Here is a 22,185-nt window from a genome sequence, read left to right as displayed (position 1 = left end):
TCCTTCAAGTGCTTTTTATTAGACAATTCTCTTTTTTATGTGATGGGAAGGGGGCGGTCCAAGCAGTAATAGCAGTCTACAGGCACGGAGGGTGGGACTCGGGTGCACCAACGGCCTCATTAGCATACCAATTACAATGGGAATTTCTCAGAGACGGTATACTGGACAGAAATAATAAAGCTAGGTTAGAAAACATAGCACTTTTCTTTACAACATGCTGTCAGCAGAATATAATACAAGGGGGCAGGTGATAGACTCCCTTTAAATTTAGAAGAGGGGTGAAAGAGCCTTGATGCTTCATTTAAAATCCCCTGTTCTAGTGAATACTGGTGGTCCCTACGGTCAAAGATTTTGTGATCACACATTTATTACCTGTGTATAGGTGATAAATGTTTTTTTTATGGGACGATCCCTTTAGGTTCAGGGCCATCTCAAAGATCTTAAGCGGAAGACTCAGGGACTTGTATTTGCAGGTAATTCAATGATTTTATGGGCAAATACTCGGTGACGAAAAGTTGTCAATTGTATTAAAAAATGTGCCTGACCTTTTGGCAAAGATGACCTTCATACATAATACATGCTCTTTGCTAAAATGTCTTAATACTGCGCCATCAATAATTCCCTAATTGGAAAAGAATATGTGATGTGTAAAGTGGATTTTCTCAAGATGTGGTAAGGTACAAGTAAATGGTCTCCATGGAAAAGCATACAAATACGGCTCTGCTTCACTGGTGTCCCATTGCTGTGTCTACAGACAGCCTTTGCTTATTTCTGCCTTATGTTGCATTAACAATGTGTATTGCTACTTACATGAGTAAGAAATCACGTTTGCTTTTACAAATGCTTTGCAATTCTTGGGTCTGGAAGATAACACATTATCCTTAGACTATGGCATTTGTGGCAAGTCAATTCAATATTCCTGTTCTGAAGGGGGATTTTTATCCAAATTATTTATTTAAAATACCAAGGGTATACTAATGTCCCTTTAGTTTATGCATATAACCCAGACAGCGAAAATGTTGTTGGTATAAAAGTGGTATAAAAAAAGATTTGTCTTGACGATATAGAAATAATTTAAAGAGGCTCTCGGAGCCATAAATGTGGATGACCTATCCTAATGATAGGTCATTAAACTCATATTGGTGGAGTTTCAGCATTGATGAACAAAGAATGGAACTGGAAGCCGACCCCTTAGTTCTTAGTGTAGGCCCTGAATGCTCCCTTTAAAAGGAAATTTACCATTTTGTTTTTGTGAATTATGAACCAAACATACGTTAAGAATGCTGTAACTATACTGATGCAGAAACTTATCTTGTTTAATCCTTGAACTGAGCAGTAGTGTTCAAAAACAATTATACAATTCAGGATCTTGGGAAAGCTGGGTGCAGACTGGCTGCCATTCATAAACACATTACTTAACTGTCTAGACAGGACTAATCAACCCGAGCTGCATAACTTATACACAGCAGCTGCAGGATGGTGCAGCGATTGATTACTTATGCTTGTCAGGGTGAACACAGTGAATATGTATTCTTAGCAGGACACGGCTGTAGCAGTGCATAAGGGTAAGAGGAGAAGCATTTTATAATTTTTTTTGTCAGCAAAACCACTCAGTTCAGGAATTAAAATATGTTTCTGAATCGGTGTATCTACAGCATCAGTATGTTTGCTTCATAATGGATAAAAACAAATGATAGATTTCCTTTAGGTGAAATTAGCTGATCTGCCATAACATGTTCTGACCACTATACAGAAAGTGGAGCTGTTCCATTCTCTAGGTATCAACTGCTGAAAACATTTGTTCTGTGTAAGTCCTGGGTTTTGGACCCCCTATAAATTTGATAACATATCCATGACTTTGATACATAATCATCATTATTATTAATATTGTAATCCCTGTATAACCCTTTTCGTTTTGCCTTCTGCATAACTTCTCAGGTCAGGAGTAGAAAAAGAAAAAGTAAATGGGTAGTAGTCACCTTCTGTAAACTTTCCAGAGAGGGAGAAGTGCAGGAGTATAAGGGAATGATATTTTTCACACCTCATTTTGCCCTCCATTATAGGTATACGTCAATCTCGGGGCCGTCGCCAGCACTGGGTATACCTAGGCAAGTGCCGGGGCCCAGAGCTGTTGGGGGGGGGGGGGAGGGGCGCTCCACGTAGAGCTGTACATAAGGAATCCATAAAGGGTGAGGTGAGCTTTATATAAAATAACCATGAGTGGGCTGATTGGTATAATAAACTAGGGAATATTTTAGGGAACTGTTTTAGTTTCTGAATTTTTAATGCCGTCACATGAGTTCACAGCAAAGGGGCCCACTGGGGTTTTGTCGCCCATGGGCCTTCTGAAACTTTGAGCCGACCCTGGTCAGGCAGATTACTCAACAGAGAGTAAAGACATATCCCACTGTATGCTTTCTGTTCCTCCCCCTGAAAGCTGAAGGAGGAGTGAACACCGGTAGCAGCCAGTGACTGACTGCGAGTGTTCAGCATGTTTCCCCCAGTGATGTCAATGTCCTTATATGCTCAGTAAGGTCACTGGGAACCCCCCTGAGTGTGTGCTCAGCAGAGGTCAGGGAAGGATGCCTTATGCCTTGATGCAGGATTTCTATGGATACTCTCAGCATATACATATATGCATATACATATATATACATGAAAAAAAACTTCTGTTAACCTAGATGATGTGTCTGTCTTTTAGTGGCCAATCAGCAAAGTGTAGGGAAGCTGTTTTAAAGCTGATTGGCCAGAGAATGGATGCTGGTAGATCTGGGCCAACCCTGTACTGCTTATATGACTATTTCTATCAGTCCCCAGTCTAAGTTGAATGGTCATGACCTATCAGTTCTATTATTAGCATTCACTAGTCATCGCAGGAAATGCTTATTTCTTACTCTCCCATAAACCATGACCTTTAATCCTATGATCCAAAGATAGTACCTCTATAAAAAGTCATGTGGTAGAAGTAGACATTTACAATGCTATTTTAATTCTTGCTGCCCACATCACTCCTGGTGACCAGGAGAACATATGAAAGCCATTGCTGCGCTCACTATGGATAGAGCTGTGAAAAATGATTGACTTCATCTATCCTTGTTGTAACCACTGTGGAATATATATTATAGGTTTTTATCTAAAGGTCAGTTTCATATATTATGAGAATAGGATCCAGGGCTGTCGGGATTCTCACATCCATGCGGTTTCTATCAGATTTATTGGAAGACAGACGGTTTGATGAGTTGGGTGGCATCTGCATTGGCAGGCAGAACACCATAAATAGCAGCTGATGGTCTGCTGGGTTTCCTTTCATCGTTGCAGCATGTTTTAGGAATATTTACTAAGCAACATTGCTATTATTAACGTACAATAAGGGAATTGCTACTATAGAATACTACTACAGGCCGTCCCCGGGTTACATACAAGATAGGGTCTGTAGGTTTGTTTTTAAGTTGAATTTGTATGTAAGTCGGAACTGTATATTTTATCATTGTAATCCCAGACAGAACTTTTTTGGTCTCTGTGACAATTGGATTTTAAAAATGTTGGGTCGTCATACAAATCAATATTAACACTAAAGCTTCATTACAGACACATTTGATAACTGTTACAGCTGATTATTGTAGCCTAGCACTAAAGTACAATAAGTTACCAATATCCAGAGGTCCGTTTGTAACTAGGGGTCGTATGTAAGTCGAGTGTTCTTAAGTAGGGGACCGTCTGTATTGAATGTAGGATTCTTCAGTCCTTTTGATAATATCCCAGGTCCACAATGTCTTTGATATTAAAGGGAACTTGTCACCAGGGACCTAATTTTCACTAAAGACAGGTTACAGAAGCCCATTACATCTGCATTGTAAATCTGCCTTTCTACTTTCTCTAAGCATTTGCACTACAATATAATTGTGTGTTATAACTTATCTTGCACCCTCACAGGACACAGGGCCTGTCCTTTGGTTTGGATGCATTTCAAAAAACAACATGTGACTTGTCTTTTCTGCTCACTCCTCTCTCAGCTCTCAGCCCCCACCTTTGCACTCCTGTACAGTTCCTCCCTGCTGCACTTTCACAGAGCTCAAAGGGTGGTGAGCTGATATCAGTGGGAGGAGCTGTACAGGAGCACAAAGGTGGGGGCCAAGAGCTGAGCAGTCTGCAGCACAGACAAGTCACATGTTGCTTTTTGAAATGCATCCAAACCAAAGCCCAATCCTTGGGACTACACAGAGGATTCTGTGAGTGTGCAAAGTAAGTTATAACACACAATTATATTGTAGTGCAAATGCTTATAGAAAGCGGAAAGGAACATTTACAATGCAGGTGTAATGGGCTTCTATAACCTGTCCTTAGTGAAAATGAGGTCCCTGGTGACAGGTTCCCTTTAATGGTGCTTAGAACTGTCATACCTTGTACTGAACATGCTGAACATTTATGGCCTTGGGAAGGTAAATAGGTTTTTATTTTCTGTTCTTAACCAAATGTTAGATAAAGTCTTTAACAACACCAGATTCATCATAGAGCCTGATGCTGAATGATTTTATAACTCCTTTTAGTTGGTTGAAAGGAAATCTTTCATGCCAAATAAGCCCCCCAAACCTCTTTTTGCTCATCTCCTGAACAAGCCAGGTAAAATGGTTTTATTCACACCTCCGTTCAGGATCCCACAATATATAAATGGTTTTTATTAAATACAAATCAGTCTGAAGTGCTCTGGGGTGTGTTACCAGAAACTCTCTGTGCTCCGGCTCCAGGGCATAATCAATGCTACCCACCGCTCTTTAGCTACACCCACTGCTTCATTCCGATGTCCTTCCCTGTCAACGTCATCCTCTGTGAAAAGACATCAATGAGGGGTTCTGAGAAGACCCACCAGAGCTCCTCAGGCTCATTAGCATCATTTTAAAAGTAGATTTTAAAAGGAAGGATAACAAATATAAGAAGATTACTGCAATCATTGTAGCTGGATCTATGAGTAATTGACCCTGCTTTATAGTGACGAATTCTGATGGTAGATTTTCTTTAAGCCTTTAGAGGTTTACAAGAATGTTCCTAACATTGACAGCAAGCAGAGATCTATGAACAATAGAAGCACAGAGTATATTAGAAATTTTCTGTAGTTAAATGATATTTCCATAAACCAAGACAAATCCTCTGGACTGTGAAGGGTTGCCAGGATTTGGAGACATATTAAAGCTTCTCGCCCGTGTCAAGCAGCGTCTTTAAAGCATTGTCTTGCTTGTCAGATTTTGCATTTTTGTGTTCTGTGTCTCAGCACTTAACCACATCACATTGAATGGATAAATGGAGACTGAGTGTCTGTTTGAAACCTTTTTTGCAGGATTCCAGTAAAAGCCCCAAAAATGTCAAGAAATTTTTACCAAAGCGAAAACCTGAAAGGAAAGCATCAGACGACGACTCTGCCTTTAGGAAAAGTATGCTGCACTTATGTCATGTTGTTTTCTCTTACTAAAGATTTCTAGTTCTCATTTAATGGGAAAAAAAGAACATTTTTAGCGGTGTATAAATGGACGGCCTTGTGTTACTTAGCTCCACTTTTGTACCCCTACACTTTCTAATAACATGCCTATAGAAAATACAGAGAAACTCACAATTTAAGGAATGTATCAGAGATTCCAATGTTCTTTATAGTTGTTGGAAACAAAATTCCTGGCGTTACATATCAGTACATGTGACCATTCAGCCCCCAAACCTAACCTCATATTTAGTCTTGTCATTTCAAAAGCTTTTATTCACAATGTATAAACTCTGAATAAACTCTTCACCTTCCATCCACTGGGAGCTGAAGTGGTTTCAAATTGTTATCTCTCTCTCTCCACTCACTGGTTTATTGTGGTGTTGGGTTTTTTTTCTCAACTTCCTGTTGTTGTGGTGATTTGTCCACTTTTCCATTTCCTAAAACTTTCCCTGTCTGGAGTATTGGGCAGAGTAAGTCTAGTTTCACAACATGATGGCGGTCATTTACTTAGGGCCCGAATTGCTATTTTTCGTCGGGTTTCCCGAATATTACTGATTTGCGCAGTTTTTCCCTGAATTGTCCTGTTTTTTTGGCGCGCGCGATCGGATTGTGGCGCATCAGCCCATCGCCGGCATGCAAGCAACGGAAATCAGGGGCGTGGTCGACGGAAAACCCGGCGGATTCGGAAAAAACACAGAATTAATATAATATGCCGCTTGACACGCACTTACCTGCACCCAGGATAGGATAGTGAACTCCGGCGAACTAGTGGACATCTGGCGTACTACCTTAGTGAATCGCCGGAAGACCCGAAACCTCGATGGAGAAAGTGCCGCTGGATCGCGACAGGAGTGGGTAAGTAAATATGCCCTAATCTGTCTATATAACGGAGGTCTTGGAAGCATCCCACTGAATGGACATAAAGTAGGATACGTCGTCCCGCTGAGAGCGGGAAGAAGAGTAAACATCAGCAGCGGCCAGTGATTGGATGCTGCCAATGTTCAGGGTGTTTCCCCAGTGATGCTGTTGTCCTTATATGGACTTCCCAGAACGTACACACAGTGGAGGCTTGGGAGGGATGCAACACATTGCATCTCCAAAAAATGCGGTCTAAGGCTCGGTTCACATTGTAGGCTCAAAAGGACAACCCCAACAGATTAATTCTGCTCCATCAACAGTGTACAATGGTATGTAAACCTGCATGGCTCCCCTAAAGGGAAGTCTATTCTTGCTATTAAATTAGTCAGTGTTATAGTTTGTGCAGGCTGTCAGAAAATGAATCTCATCTCTCCAATTTAAAGTTGTCAGTTTAAGTAAATTTGCATATGTAATGATGCTTATCTTTACAGGCACGGTAGCGTTGGAAGAAGATGCTCAGATTCTCAAAGTGATTGAGGCGTATTGCACTGGAGCCGGCTTTCAGCAAAACCTTACGTCTGGTAAATGTTGAATCATGGCTGCAGCCCCTTCCGTCTCAGGAGTATGTGATTTCAATGATGGTTGGGTTCTGATTTCCTTTAGGGGTATTTTGCGCTGCAATACACTTTTTTTTTTTTTAAATTTAAAGGACATGTACCATCAGGATTATGGATTATAAACCAAGTACACTTACATGCTGGTGTGTGCCCCCTCTGTCAGGATCCACTCTTCTTTTAGCTTTTTATGTTTTTGTTTTTTACACAAAAAGGCTTAAAAAATTACGCAAATGAGTCTGAGGGTCTCCATGCTCAATGGAGCCTGGACCCCCTCAGACTAATTTACATAGTTTTTAAAGCATATTTTCTTAAAAATCAAGGGCATAAGAAGTAAAAAAAAAAACTACACCTACATGTAAGTGTACTTGGTTTATAATCCATGACTCTGATGGTAGATTTACAGGATGGTAGAAGTAACAGGATTACAGGAAGAGCTCACCTGTAGTTTGCTCTCTTCTTCAAAACTCTGGATCATCTGCTGATACATCTGGAGAGCTGCCCAGTCTTCGAGGGTATCCAGTTTTAGGTTCATAAGATCAAAAGCATCAATTTACTGATTATTGCCTTTTTTCACAAGAACTAAACATACCCTATTACCTTTCTCTAAAAGTAACAAAAAACAATGTTGGGATTGAAAGTTAAAATTGATTTTTTTTTTTTTTCATTCATCTTTGGCCCCAGTTCACATCTTTATTAGGTCTTCAGTTATTTCCTTCAGTTTTTTGGAGACAAATCCATTGGTCAAACACACAGAACAGGTAAGTTATAATGGAAAGACTTGTACATGTTCTGTTTGTTGAGCCACTCCTGTTTTTTGCCTTTAAAATAACTGAAGACCTAACAGAAATGTTGCTCATCAGTGACAAACACATTCACTTCTCCATATAGAAAATAGGTAACTAAACCCAACAAAAATTGTTGTCCCACAGGCATGGCAATTATTTTTAATCGAAAGACTTTATACCATGGCTTAATTCTACTCATCCCTTTGTAGGCCAAGCACACCTATTAGAAACACTGTCAATGTATGACTTGTTTTGGTTATGTTCCTGTAGCATTTGTTTGATCTTTTAAAAAAAATTAAAAAAATTAAAAAAAGTGTAAAAAATTTTTTTTTTCCTTTTAACAAGAAAATAGAAAAAGGGAATCATACACCACAAGACATTTTTATAAACAATTGTTATGTCAATAGCTTATTTCTTTCCTTAAAATATTTTTTTTTTGTTTTTTCGAAAAACAAAAAAATCTACTTCATTCTTTGTCAAAAGTGATCAGAGAAAGTTTCTAAATCTGTACGCTGGAGATGTTAATCTTGTTGCTTCCTGTGTGCGCTACAAAACAAGAATATCTCCAAATCAATAGACTCTTGCCACAAAAATGTCACTTTTTGAGTGCTACATGCGAGGGCAGTACACGAGGGCAGATTTCTTCTCTATTACTATATTATACTGCTTACCCCGCAGCAGTATCTTCATCAATTCTTTCCAACACAAAAATAAATTGATGCGTAGGATGCTGAAGTAAACACCATCTTTCAGCTATTTTACTACTACAGTTTTGTCAACATTTTATGAAATAGAAATGAAAAATTACTTTTTTTTTTTTTTAATATTTCTCCATTGTCTATTCAGCAACTATTGTCTGTTCCACAATAGTTTTTGCTCTACAGGCAGTCCCCGGGTTACATACAAGATAGGGTCTGGAGGTTTGTTCTTAAGTTGAATTTGTATGTAAGTCGAAACTGTATATTTTATAATGGAAGTTCTAGACAATTTTTTTTCTTTTGCCCCAGTGACAATTGGAGTTTCAAAATTTTTGGTGTAATTGGACCAAGAATTATCAATAAAGCTTCATTACAGACACCTTACAGCTGATCATTGCAGTCTGGGACTGTAGTAAAGCATCCAGAGAGCTTCACTAGAGGTCACAGTGGGCAGAGGGGTCCGTCTGTAACTATGGGTTGTCTGTAAGTCGGGTGTCCTTAAGTAGGGGACCGCCTGTACACACTTCAAGGCTTCTTAATGACAGCTTATAACATAGAATTTAGAAAATACAGCAAAATAAAGAAAAAAAAAACGTGAGAGCTGAAGTGATCAGAAACTCAATGGGATGTGAATAGACTCTTGTCTTCTCTGGAGGACATTGTTGAGAGGATTGCCCTGAAGGGTTGCTTCTATAAGAGCCTATGTCTTATTATTCTGCAGGTTCCCGCAAAGATTCTGCTCCACAGGTCATGCTACTCGAGGATGAAAGTCGGATCATTGATGACATGAGCAATGGACAGACGACCACTGAAGAAAAGTAAGCTTCCATTGAGAAAACAGGATTGTGAAAGAATGCTATTCCCCTGAGAGGTTGTCCTCTTCTCCAAAGTAATGTGCTAGGAGACCAAATATTAATGAGCCAGAATGAAACACGCAATAAATGGCTCCCGCCTTGTAATGTCTTGTTAGACACAACAACTCTAAGGCTTGAGTAGCACCTTGTGGGTTCCTGTTTGGGGTCTCCTTTTTTGGATACTATCCAAGCTGGATGTAGTGAAGAGAAGAAGTTCTATATCATTAGAAGGATGCGTTGAACATCATGCTTTTTTAAGTAGCCCTTCTTTACTGTTTAAGGGACATCTACCACCAGTATAAACTTACATGCTGGTGTGTGCCTCATCTGGCAGGATCTGTTCTTTTCTTATCTTTTAATACCCTGTTTTTTGTTTTTTTTTTCAAAGAAAAGTTTCTAAAATTATCCAAATGAGTCTGAGGGGCTCCATACTCCATAGGTGTTAATGGAGCCCGGAGCCCCTCAGGTTTATTAGCATCATTAATAAATTAAAGCCTTTTTTCATAGGAAGCTTAAATAATAGTGAAACCGGCCAGAGGGGACACACACCTGTATGTCGGTGTTCTTGGTGTACAATGCTTCATCTTGGTGGTAATGTCCTTTAAGCATCTAGAGGTAAAATACCCCTTCCTCTGATGTTCATCACATACTTCTGGTGACAGGTTTAATTGTCCAATAAGCCAAGGTAGAGAAGCAGCACTCCGTAACAAATAAGTGTTTATTTCACAAGTGGGAAATACACTCCCACTTCCCACTTGTGAAATAAACACTTATTTGTTACGGAGTGCTGCTTCTCTATCTTGGCTTATTGGAACTTTGGGATCTTCGAGTCAGACCTCCACAAGCTTGCACCCTATTTTTGGATCTAAATCCGATTTCACAGTGCCGCTTCATTTCTTTATTTTAAAGTACAATAGTCTAGATCTTATTTTTGAGGTTTTATGTGTTCCTTTTCTTCAAATATTGAAGAGGCTGTAACCTAGATGTATTTTGGGTAGAGAGAGAGTTTTCAAATTATTTCCCAAACAGGCAATTAAAGTTGTCTGTCTATGCTGGAAACATATTGGTTAATCTAGAGCTGTTATTCCCAAGCATTATGTAACAGTGTCTAACCGGAGAGGATGAAGGAGGAGCAGGAAGTGTTATGTGAACTTCTAGACCTTAGATACAAAAATGCATCGGAGCTACGGTTCCAATGTTCCTGTGTTCCAGTGTTCATGGCCGTCAATAAGTGCAACTTCCTTGTAGTGGATTCAGTAGAAAGCACAGGTTTCTGAGCCAAATGGGTGTCTTTTCTTTTAATATATATATATACTGTATATACTGGCGTATAAGATTTCTTTTTAACCCCTTAAAATAATGGCTACAGTGGGGGGTCGTCTTATACGCCGGATATACGGGGGCCGCACTGTGTGAGGTGTTTTTTTTCCCCGTCAGCGCGCAGAGAGCCGCTTCCTGGGACCGCCGCGCATGCGCGGCAGTCCGCCTCTCACAGTCATTAGAAGAGGCTTAGTACGGGCTGACGAGGCGGCGCGCTGTATGCTAATGCAGCCGCCCTGTCACAGCGGTCGGCGTCACAGAGCTGGGGGTCACAGGCGGCACTTACAGAAGCCTGTCGGATCTTCATTAATATCGCAGCTTACAGTTATGATCACCAGGCACTTGCTCTCTTGTTTGTTTTGCAAAGTTTTAAGCAAACTTTTTTTCATTTGGGAGAGGGGTAGTCTTATACAGTGAGTATATACCAAATTCTATATTTTTAGGGCAGAAGTTGGGGGTCGTCTTATACGCCCAGTCGTCTTATACGCCAGCATATACGGTATATATAGACTCACCTGTGAATAAAATTAACGGTCTGTTTATGTCAACTATTATATTAAAGGGAACTTGGTTTTCATCATTAAACCTGATGACAGGTTCCTACATGCTTTTATTTTTGTATAAAATGTATAGCTCAGATCTTCCTAAAATATCTTTAAAAAAGTTGCTAGGAGTGTCACAAGGGTTTTATTTTCAGTCATTTTGGAGAGGGGAATGAAGGAGTTAAGAGACATTGGCTGTGTGTGACTAGCTGAAGAGAGAGTCTGAGGGAAGGGGAATGAGGAAGCTCATTTTTCTTCAGCACTAGCTGGTAAACATATTAAACTACAAATACTTACCTACGCTCCTCTTGATGTTGATCCCAGCAGTTTCCTTTTCTAGTTTGACACATTGGGGTCACCTAATAAAAAAAACCTGGACGCAATGTCTAGCGGTCCTGGCTCCTAATTATGCATGCCTCTCGCACCTCCCTCTCCCATGTTGGAGTGGAAGGTGATGTCACTTAGGAGGCGTGCATAATTAGCAGCCCGGAGCGCTGGATATCGTGTCTCTGCAATCCGGGCTGCTAATTATAAGTTATATAATTATAAGCCAGGATCAATATCAAGTGGAGCGTAGGTCAGTATTTGTAGCTTAAAATGTCTACCAGCTAGTGGTAGATTTCCTTTAATTCCCCCCTTACTCAGAAATTATTTTTAGTGTAACACACAAAGTCCACGTCTCCCTAGACTTCCCCAATCCCCCCTCCTTCAGGTCTTTCTCCACCCTCTCATTCCCCCCCTTTCTCAATGAGGAAGCTCCATTTTTAAAAGTGCTTTTAGCTATATCTTAGCTATGGATTTTTATACAAACATGGGGCATAGTATGAAGACCTCTGTGGGAACCTAGATTTAATGGTGAATACATGATGACAGGTTCCCTTTAAAAACGTGTTGGAACGCATTGTATAAAGGATCTGGCACTACCTTCTTAGATTAATTTCTCTATATTGATATGTGTAATGTTGTGTATTTTCATCTTCTCTTCATATTTTCTGAAGAGCACTGCTACTAACATGATGGGGAGACTTATCAGTAGTATCTGAGAGCGAAACTGTTGTGCATGGCAACCAATCAGAGCTTGGCTTTCATTTTCCCACAGGTGTTTCTAAAATTAAAGCTGAGCTCTGATTTGGTTTTCATGGGCTACTAGTACATTTTTACCTCAAAACTTCTGGTAAATCTCCCCCTTTAGGTATCAAGGAAAGCCTTTTTCTGAAGCACCAGCTTCTACTTTCAGTAGATTTTTGTATCTTTATGTTGTTTAATGTATTTTTAGATTAACAATGGATGTTGTGAGAGAGTCTGATTTTAAAAGAGGTCTATTGAGGTACTACACGCCAGCATATTGATTTTCTGCTGATTTGGTATTGATTGTTTTTACAATTGAGCTTTTTTTTTTCGGCTTCACACAGCCAAGCCAATTTGCCAACTTTTTTGCTGCACTGGAAGTTTTATTTGATAGAACAAAATTACTTTTTGTATCTTTTAATTTTCACTGTTTGCCTTGCAGGAGTCTTGTAGACACAGTATATGCCTTGCGAGATGAAGTTAAAGAATTAAAACAGGTATGATGGACAGGGAAGATATATATTTTGTCAAGACTTTCTAAGCTTCAGATAACAGGACAAATCTCTGGCTTTCTATCTTTGAATCATATCAACAAAACTGGAACTCAATTGAGAACATGTCTCAACATAAAACATTCTTAAAGAATATTCTGGGTTCAAACTACGGCTAAGGCGCTTTCACACGATTGTGTGAAAACAGCTGTATGCAACCCGTGTCATACCGTTGGGGTACAGGTAGCTTACGTTTCCACGCCTTTCATTGGAAAAAATACATCCACCCTTTTTGATGGACGTATTGACCACCGGCACGGCACCGGGGTGAAAGAAGATAGAGTAGGCTCAATCTTCCCCCGTAAGTATGGGCTTGCCACCCTCCAGTGTGCTGGCATGTGCTCCATCGGCCGTAGTTGTGTGAAAGGAACCTAATCCATAGATGGTAGGTCAGTCCTCACCCCTCCTTCTTTCCAGCGCACTGCCATGTGCTTGCCTGAATCACGGCCGGTCGAGCATACGTTGTGTGAAAGGAGCTTAATCCATAGATGGTAGGTCAGCCCTCCTTCTCTCCATCGCACTGCCCTGTGCTTGCTTAGGCTACTGCTGGTTGAGCACATGTCATATGAAAGGAGCCTAATCAGTAGATGGTCGGTCCGCGCTCACCGCTCCTTCTCTCCATCGCACTGCCATGTGCTAGCCCAGGCTATGGCCTGGTGTGCACACGTTGTGTGAAAGGAGCCTAATCCATAGATGGTAGGTCTTTAATATCAGATCAGTCACTATTTAAAGTCACAAAAATGCAATATCCTGTATCCAGTCTCGATCTCAGAGAAGGTAGAAGAATATTCCCCACTTGGGTGTTCCGGGGACATAGATTATGGTAAATGATGACGGTAGTAACTCATTTTTGTTTCCTTTTCTCACTCGATCAGTGGCACGTGTTCTGTGCCATGGAGAGCAGTGAATACATTTCTCAGAATTGGTTTTCTGAAGTTTCATAGCTCTTATCAGTGTTTTCCTGAGCTGAGTAGCTTTTCTGGGTTCCTATTCTCTATTCGAGCCCCAGGTGACTTCCTCTTTTTGTGGCTTAGTAGCTGAGTAAAGCGAAACCTTCTGGGATCATTTTTTGCAGCCTATAGTTTTATCCAATAGAATTGTCCGTATAGAAGGGTTCAAAGTTGTGGATGACCACATATATATATATATAATTCCAGTAAATGGGCACATAATGTGATATGGGAGAAGTCCACCAAAATGGGAGCTGATTCTTTTAGCTTTTTTAATAAAGGGTAGTTTTGAATAGGATTTTTTTTTCTCTAAAAATGAATTTGGAGCATCAGATTTACACTATTTACATTGGGGGAGATTTATTAAAAGTGTCTGAGGTAAATCTGCTGTAGAGGGGGACCAATCAGGGATCACCTTTGATTTTAAAAACAGTTGTGGATAAATGAAAGCTGAGCTCTGATTGGTTGCCATAAGCAAGAAGAACAGTTCTGCTCTGACACTTTTGATAAATCTCCCCCATTGACTTCATAATACTTTTGATTGTTGTTAGTAACAGCAGAACTGTAAAGCATTCTCCAAGTGCACTAGGGGTTTGTCCTCACACTGCTGCGCTCTTATCTTTCTGCATTGATGTATTCTCCAGACATACCCTTCCTTTCTGATTATTGCCCCCATGAGAATAGTGCAGGAGAGCAAAAGATGTAGCAGTCTTCTGGTTGGCTACTACAGCAGTCGCAGAGGGGAGGGACACTGGAGCAGTTCTCTTCATATAGCACAGCTGTGTGAGGACACGCCTCCAGTGCACTTGAAAAAACTTCAATCCTACAATATACCATTAAATCTATCTTTTTTTTATAATCGTCCTGCTGCTGACTGCACAAAGTTATGATTACACACAATCAAGACTAAAGTCATTCTGACACCGATCAATGCTGGATGCTGCCGTCTAAGCATATTTATTGCTTATCTTTATTTTCAGGAGAATAAAAGGATGAAGCAAAGTTTGGACGAAGAACAAAAGTCAAGAAAGGAATTGGAAAAGTTGGTCCGAAAAATGTTGAAACAAACTAGCGAGACGTCACGTGACGACGTCTCACATTAGTTCTCACTTATCTTTGTAATGTCAGCAGTGACACTTACTGTAAGGACTTTGGAGGACAATGAGTGTGCACAGCCATATATAACCTTCTGCATGTGAGGGTTCAGTGAGGAAGAGATACACACATGGCGGGAATCCATGAGGCAGTCATTTTATAGGCTGGATTTTTTTATCTCTTAAAGGGGTTGTCTCATTTTTGAAACGGGGACTCTATGTTTTCTGACTATTGACAGCGAGTGATCATTCACATATGTATTACTCTTAGATATTCCCACAAGAGAGTGCTGGCTTCAATAAACTTTATTAACAGTGAATGAGACCACATTTCTATCGGTAACATCTGTGAGATGGAAATGGATTAATAGCTGGACTATTTGATTGGCCGCTCAGCGGCAGTGGCTTCCTTCACTGTATATGAAGTCGCACTATAAATGTTGACATATAAAACAGGTAATGACATAGTGAAATGTTATAGAGTTACTACACATTTTATTTAATCAGCCTTTAAAGAATAGGGTTTTTTTTCTTAGAGGAGAAGAATAATCTTCTCATTGGCTGAAACGGTAATCGAAAAGCCACATCTAATGCAGCATGATGGACAAACAATGGGGCCACTAGTGTCATTATGTCATATGATTGATACATACAGATGATTGGAGACCAGTTACATTGTGTGTTGAACATATTCACATGACCGGATGGACAAGATGTGATTTGAGTCATGTCCTAATGCACAGTAAGCATGTTATAGGGTACTCAGGGTGAGTGGGGGGCGGCTAATGTATAGCTGGGATAAGCTTCATTTAGGAACACATTGGTGTTCTAGATATTCCTCCATGTATTGATAGCACTTAAAGCAATATTTGGTTGGTTGTATTATAGTCAAAAGTGCAATATTGTCTCCCTCCACAAGCAATATGTGACTGGCGCCATAGAAATAACAAAAATAGCATTAAGAAAACCCAACATACACAAAACTTGGTTTGTAGCTTATAATACATATCAATACACCAGCTTTTCATTAGAAATATTGTCCTAAAAATGGGCTTTTAGTTGGGTTTTAGCAGAAGCTCCTCCCTTTCTGTTCCCGTTCATGTCAAGAGATTTTGTATCATTGACCATCTGTCTTGAAATGGGAACTTTTAGTTTTACTAAACTCTCAAAGTGACCTTTGTTTAAAATTGGAGAATTCATTTTGTGCCTAGCAAAGAGTAAAGAATTTCAGGAAAAAAGACTATAGTATTTATTAAAAAAATCCCCAAATTAGAGGTGACTTGTGATTGTTTGGTGGTTAATTTTAACTGAAAGTCCAAAAGGGAACTGATGGAAATCTCTCTTTCTACCTTTTTTTGGCATTACGAAATAATATTTCCCCCCTCATCTACAGAGCAAGCAGTCATATTTTTTTCCTATATTTGGAGACCCTCTGTCTACAGGATACTGTGGTTAATAGGGGATCAGACTGCTTGGGACCCCAGGAATCCCAATTAAAATGGTACATGGAGGTGCACAATGTGAGCGGGAGGTAGTGTGGAGGCATGACCAATGCCTCTTTCACTTCCCTCACATTTTGAGCAATCTAATAGCACTAAATCCTCATTCATTCATATATAACGCGCATTCATTTCTATTTCTTGTGAAGTGGTCGAGCACCCTGTTATCACCCTGTAAATAGGGGATTTGTGTAAGTTTTAAAGGAAATCTACCACCAGGATAAAGGATTGTAAACGAAGCATACTGACATACTGGTGTATGCCTCCTCTGCCAAGATCCACTCTTCTTTTAGCTTCTTATGCCACAGTTTCTACAGAAAAAAGGATTTTAAAATTATGCAAATGAACCTGAGGTGCTCCAGGCTCCTTAGGTGTTACTGGAGACTAGAGCCCCTCAGGCTCATCTGCATAATTTAAAGCCTTTTTTTCCTAAAAACAAAAGCATAAGAAGCTTAAAGAAGAGCAGATCCAGAGTATGTCAGTGTGCTTAGTTTACAATCCTTCATACAATGTTTATATTACATGAAATTCAAGGGAATCTGTCAGCAAATTTGACTCGACAAAACTGCAAACGTTGTTATTTATTGATCCTGGAGATCTTTTTTAACCAATTAATCTTAAATTAGTCTTTTAGGCTTATTAATCTTTGAGTGTGTTGTTAGGAGTATAAAAAATGCTTTTGTACTCCAGGATTGTAGCTGGATTCCGAACACTCTGGAGCACTCGTGTATGAGATACTGTCGCACAGTCCCTCCCTCTGTTTTAGCAGATACTGTTTGAATAATACAGCAGTTTTTCAGGGGATTGGATTTGCAGTATAGTGACGAGATCTCATATACCAGTGCAGTTGAGTGCTGCAAAATCCAGTTACAATCCTGGAATTTAAATACATGTTTCACCATCTTTCTGCTACTCACGAGACACACATATGGTTACACAGATCTCTAGGACTAACACCTAACACTGTCTGCAGCTTTGTATGGCCAATACTGATGAGTCCCATTCAGGTGTCAAGAAACGTGCGTCATTTATTGATATTGGCTCTGTTGCACATAATAACCAATCCAAGCTCAGCTTTAACTTCCTATACTGTTATGAACAAATGAAAGCTGAACTGTGAGTGGTTCCCATTCAAGTCTTAAGACACATTGGGTATCAGTTATCAAAATTGGTGCATATAATAAACAAAGAAAGTTTGTGTTGTTGGCCTGGAAGGCCAATTGTCTCCATGTAGATGCTTGGAGCATTGTTATTCTTATTTCATATTTCCTGTGTGGTAGTGATCATGCTATACATGTTGCTTTTTGGCGCTGTGTTTTTTTCCATCCAGATTGCTGTGAAGGTTTCCTTCTATATAGCTGCACATTATATGCAATAAGGTTCAATGTGCAACCGATGACTGTGAATACATTTTACCTTTAAGTTCTTAAGTAATAAACATGTAATCTTATTCTATGTAATCATCTAACCACCATATGTTATATTATTATTTTACGGGAATATAAAAAAACCTCTCTCCCTAAATGGTTAATATGAGTGTAACACGCTTAAGACCGGCTAAAAATACCAATTTCTGTATAAAATGAACGTGTTTCTGTGTCCTCAAATAACTTATCCCATACAGTAAAATGTGCTCCTCCTGATTTCCGATCTCTTGTTCAGTCTTTGTCATTCATCTGTCTGCATCTGATATGAAGTGAGGTATCAGATGCAGACAGGGATCGAATGCTCGGCCTCCCCAAGGCGTTTCTTATATTCAGGAAGGATTACAAAATAGAATATTTTTTAGTAACGGTATGAACTGTTGGATAAGACAACATTCTGAGTGGCGCCCCATCGAAAGCTGAGCGGCGGGTGCCGTATTACGGCAAGATATGTCCTATATTTTTCCGTGCTCCGGCACGGTGCCGTTAGACAGTGTGTTGTCACCGCACCTTGACCAGGTGCTATAGATGTCTATGGGGCCGTGATCATGTTCCTCCATACGTTTGTCTGGAGAATGTAGATTATCTACTGTTAGGAAAGACCCTTTTGGCCTTATTTCCTGGACTAAACATTGACCAGGGACCCACACTCACTGCATCAGAGTCAAATATAGTCATCTATGATACTAGGAACCGTTGCTTCCCCCCAGGTCTACTATTCACCCTTTACGGTTGGGTGTCCACATGTTTTTTTGCCATTGTTTGCGGCCCATCTGACATCGGAGGGTGAGCTCCGTTCACCCCCACCAATGTCCATAGAAAATAACTGCCCCTGCCACATGGACTGGAAGAAATAGAACCTGCCCCATATTTTATGGTTTGGGCAGTTGGGCGAGTTCCCGATGCGGTAAGGCACTGCCCTCACGGTGAATGCTCTGCATCATGAACATGCCCAATAGAAGGCTATAGAGTTATGAGATAGCCGCTGGCCAGTGCTCATGTTCGTGTACATACGATCTAAAAGCATTTATGAGTTGTATTATTAATTTAAATTTGGCTCCCAAATACTAGGTAGTAACATAATAAAGTGTACTTGCCTCTTCTTACCCCCAGCAAATTAAAAAAAAAAGTTCATCAACACCTTTTAGAATGCCTATCCTTACCTCGACCTACCCTCATTATTTACAATGTGTAGGATTTGGCCATTACCTCTATTTAATGCCTTTTTTGTAGGTCATCATGTCCCCAGTTCTACAAAATTTGATGACCTCACCCATTTAAATGAGACATCACTGTAACATCAGTATTTACTTACAAAAACATTGGCTAGTTGAAGAAATTTGTTATTTCTTAGCGGTCAAGCCGAGGGACAGAGCTATCTTTTAAAGTATAGAGAAGCTACGGGAGGCCTGTGGTCTCCTCCAGTGACAAATATGGGACATCACTTAAAGTGATTTTCCCACAGAACCATTTATGCAAGCACTAGAATCCAAAGACGGAAGGTAAGCCATGGGTATAGTAATAGAAGTAATGTATGTATTGCTATTGGTCTGTTTACAGGATGTGTGAATACTACGCCTTTCTGTCGTGCTTTAACCTTGTAAACAGCTGTATTGCCCATTGTAATGTGTTTTTTTATTGCTATTTGACATTTTCAATAAATTTCCTTTTATAAATAATTTGAGTATTAATTTGTATTTCTCAACACTGCACTTCTCTCCTTAAAGGGATTTTTCTTATGTATAAAACTTCTGACATACCTACAGGATATGACATGCAGAACAATAGAGACCGCACACAGTTGGATGGTGGTGCTCAATGTAGGATTCTCAGTCCACCTTAATCCATATAGAGAACATGGCACAGACCAGAATGAATTTGTACCTCCTTTTCCATGGACAAATCTCCCTTTACATATTACTTCTCATACTTCAAAACTTCCCCGATATGTCCTGATCCGTTCCTATAACCACACAAGGCGCATACTACTACTATACATCGCGGCTCCCAGTCTTGGAGCGTCTAGTTATTATGGCTACCGTTTTACCTCACTGCTGGTCATGCACAAACCATCTCTATGGACGCACTGGGGCACATTTACATACCCAGTCCTGTCGCGATCCCGTGGTGAGTTGTCCGACGAGGATTCGGGTCTGCCGCGATTCACTAAGGTCGTGCGCCTGAGTTCCTGCATCCGTCGCTTCTGCCCTGAGGTCCACCGGAGTTCACCAGCTTCTTTCTGGTGCATGTGAGTGCGGGTCTTGCGAGACAAATCCTTTTTTAAATTCCACGGTTTGTCTGAATCCATCGGGTTGCCCGACGCCCTGCCCCCGATTTCTGTTGCGTGCAAGCCGGCGACGATGCGCCAAAATCCGATCGCATGCGCCAAAATCCTGGGGCAATTCGGCGCAAAACGGAAATCTCGGGAAACCCGACGAAAATGTGTCCGGCAGACTCTTAGTAAATGTGCCCCACTGACTCCATTTAAGCCGGATCACATGCTGCCTGTCCATATCCATACATTCCGCTCTGCTAAGTGAGTATACCAGTCCTATCTACCCCTACATACTATATTCTTTCTCTAAATTATGCTCTATCTTTATTTAACCCCTATTTCTACGATATATTCTATAACTTTTGCCCTCTAATTCATGCAACTCATGGGTACTATCTGATGGGATACTTTAATTCATAACTATATGTTTCTGGTTCTACACATTATTACATTGTCAGTCCGTCCGTCCCCCCCATCATTTTTTATAACCTGATCATTACAATATGCTATTTCTATATCTTATGCATAATGTACCTGGACATTTTTTGTAAATAGCATCTTACTGTATTTTGTTGTTTGGGTTTTAGTCTGATCTTTTCCCTATATCCTTCTATTTTCAGGCCAGATCTTAGAAAAGTTGAGATGTAATAAACTATTTCCGATCTGTATAACTTATATCTTGTGATCATACACCATGGTGAAGGCTATGCTGTGTGAAATATTCACTGAAATAAAATCATAAAAATTAATTCTGGTGTGTGCCATGTTCTCTCTACCTAAATACATGACATATGGGGGGGGGGGGGGTTCACACCCATTTAGAAAAAAAAGAGGATCTACTGACAACCTTCCTAGAGTCAGGCCAAATGGAGAGTCCCAAGAATAGACTAATATTCTCCTTTATTAACCTGAATCCCGACAAACTCCTTATTATTTAGAAGAATCTACTGGGATCTCTTACAGAATCTAGAATGGTGCTTATGTGAACAAAGCCTTGGTCAGATCTTGGCTTCCGTGTAATAACATAATACAGTAGACTCCATAAAGGAATTTATTTTTTTATTTGTATGTACATTGTGATAATAACTTAAACTGTACAATTTTATTTGTAAGCATTATTTAATGAAATTATAAATAGATATAATGTGCATAAAAGATACAAAAATTCTTAAGGTGCCCATACACCATTGGGAGGCCTCCATACACATAAGACAGTATGGAGGTTTGGATGATTGTTCTCTTATGTGTATGGGGACCTTTAGTCTATACATACATTTCATCATAAGTAACCAGTGAGCATTGCAATTGTATCTCATAGAGATTGTATTTAATAAGTTTAGGCAAAAAAATAACTTTGACTATTGAACGTCCAATCTAATTGACATTAACCCTGATCTATATATTCAGTAATGATGGGTTAAGCTAAAATTTCAGATAAATGTCCAATATGCAGTAGTTTGTCGGCTGGTCTTTCCAAAATTCATGAATTTGTTCTTACTTTAGCCTAATGTGTATGGTCACCCTAATCAGACAAGCTAAAATAACTGTTGTGTTGGACTGACATTCTGAAATTTTATTTGGTGAGCCAAGAAATACCGACCCAACAAAATTTTGGGGAACTCAAGAAGGTTTTCTGTGGGACTTTGCATGTTCTTTCTAGTGTAAACTGCTTGCACAGGTATTTTGGAAGTGTCTGAACCACAAATGGGTCACACGCAACCCTTTTGCGGCGCAGCTGCACTAGGTAGCATGCAACACAAATTTTATTCTTTAGCTTTTGGTATTCAACAATTTCCCCTTGAGGAACAGTTCAGCAAAGAGGATAATGTATATGACCCTTGCCATCTGACTAGGTGGAAGAGAGTAACACATTAAGAGGTTGTCCCCAGCCTTGCCGACATTATTCCCTTTTAAGCTCAGTGAATGACCACAAAATTCCAGAAGGTCGCAACTTTTTGGTTAAGCCATGGTCACACGTCAACAGTGTTTTGGTGCAAGGAATTACAAACTAATCCCACAGTTTGTTTAGGGTCTGACTGTGTTATCAAGATTATTTTCTAAGCATCATTTTGTTTTGATACATTAGAGGAATCCAAGATAGTTTCAAAGCCTCATGAAACTTTTAAGGGTAATAAAGTTCATAGAAAGTATAAAGACTTAAAGAATTTAGAAAATGTTGG

At 39.8% G+C, this 22,185-nt stretch overlaps 1 protein-coding gene across 3 annotated transcripts in view; it reads left to right on the top strand.

Moving 5' to 3' along the window:
• Positions 1-16,640, top strand: part of ARHGEF6 (Rac/Cdc42 guanine nucleotide exchange factor 6) — a 91,550-nt gene extending 74,910 nt beyond the window's left edge. For all 3 annotated transcript variants that reach the window (XM_072125313.1, XM_072125314.1, XM_072125315.1), the window contains 5 exons: positions 5,333-5,426; positions 6,820-6,909; positions 9,150-9,246; positions 12,655-12,709; positions 14,694-16,640. In XM_072125313.1, the coding sequence (XP_071981414.1) occupies positions 5,333-5,426; positions 6,820-6,909; positions 9,150-9,246; positions 12,655-12,709; positions 14,694-14,816 (459 nt within the window). In that variant the 3' untranslated portion in view covers positions 14,817-16,640. The remainder of the gene's footprint in view (positions 1-5,332; positions 5,427-6,819; positions 6,910-9,149; positions 9,247-12,654; positions 12,710-14,693) is intronic.
• Positions 16,641-22,185: the final 5,545 nt, after the last annotated feature.

Source organism: Engystomops pustulosus, chromosome 9, assembly GCF_040894005.1.
Source record: "Engystomops pustulosus chromosome 9, aEngPut4.maternal, whole genome shotgun sequence".
Taxonomy (NCBI): Eukaryota; Metazoa; Chordata; class Amphibia; order Anura; family Leptodactylidae; genus Engystomops; species Engystomops pustulosus.
The sequence above is the reverse complement of the archived record's forward strand: the minus strand, read 5'-3'. Positions and strand labels throughout refer to the sequence as shown.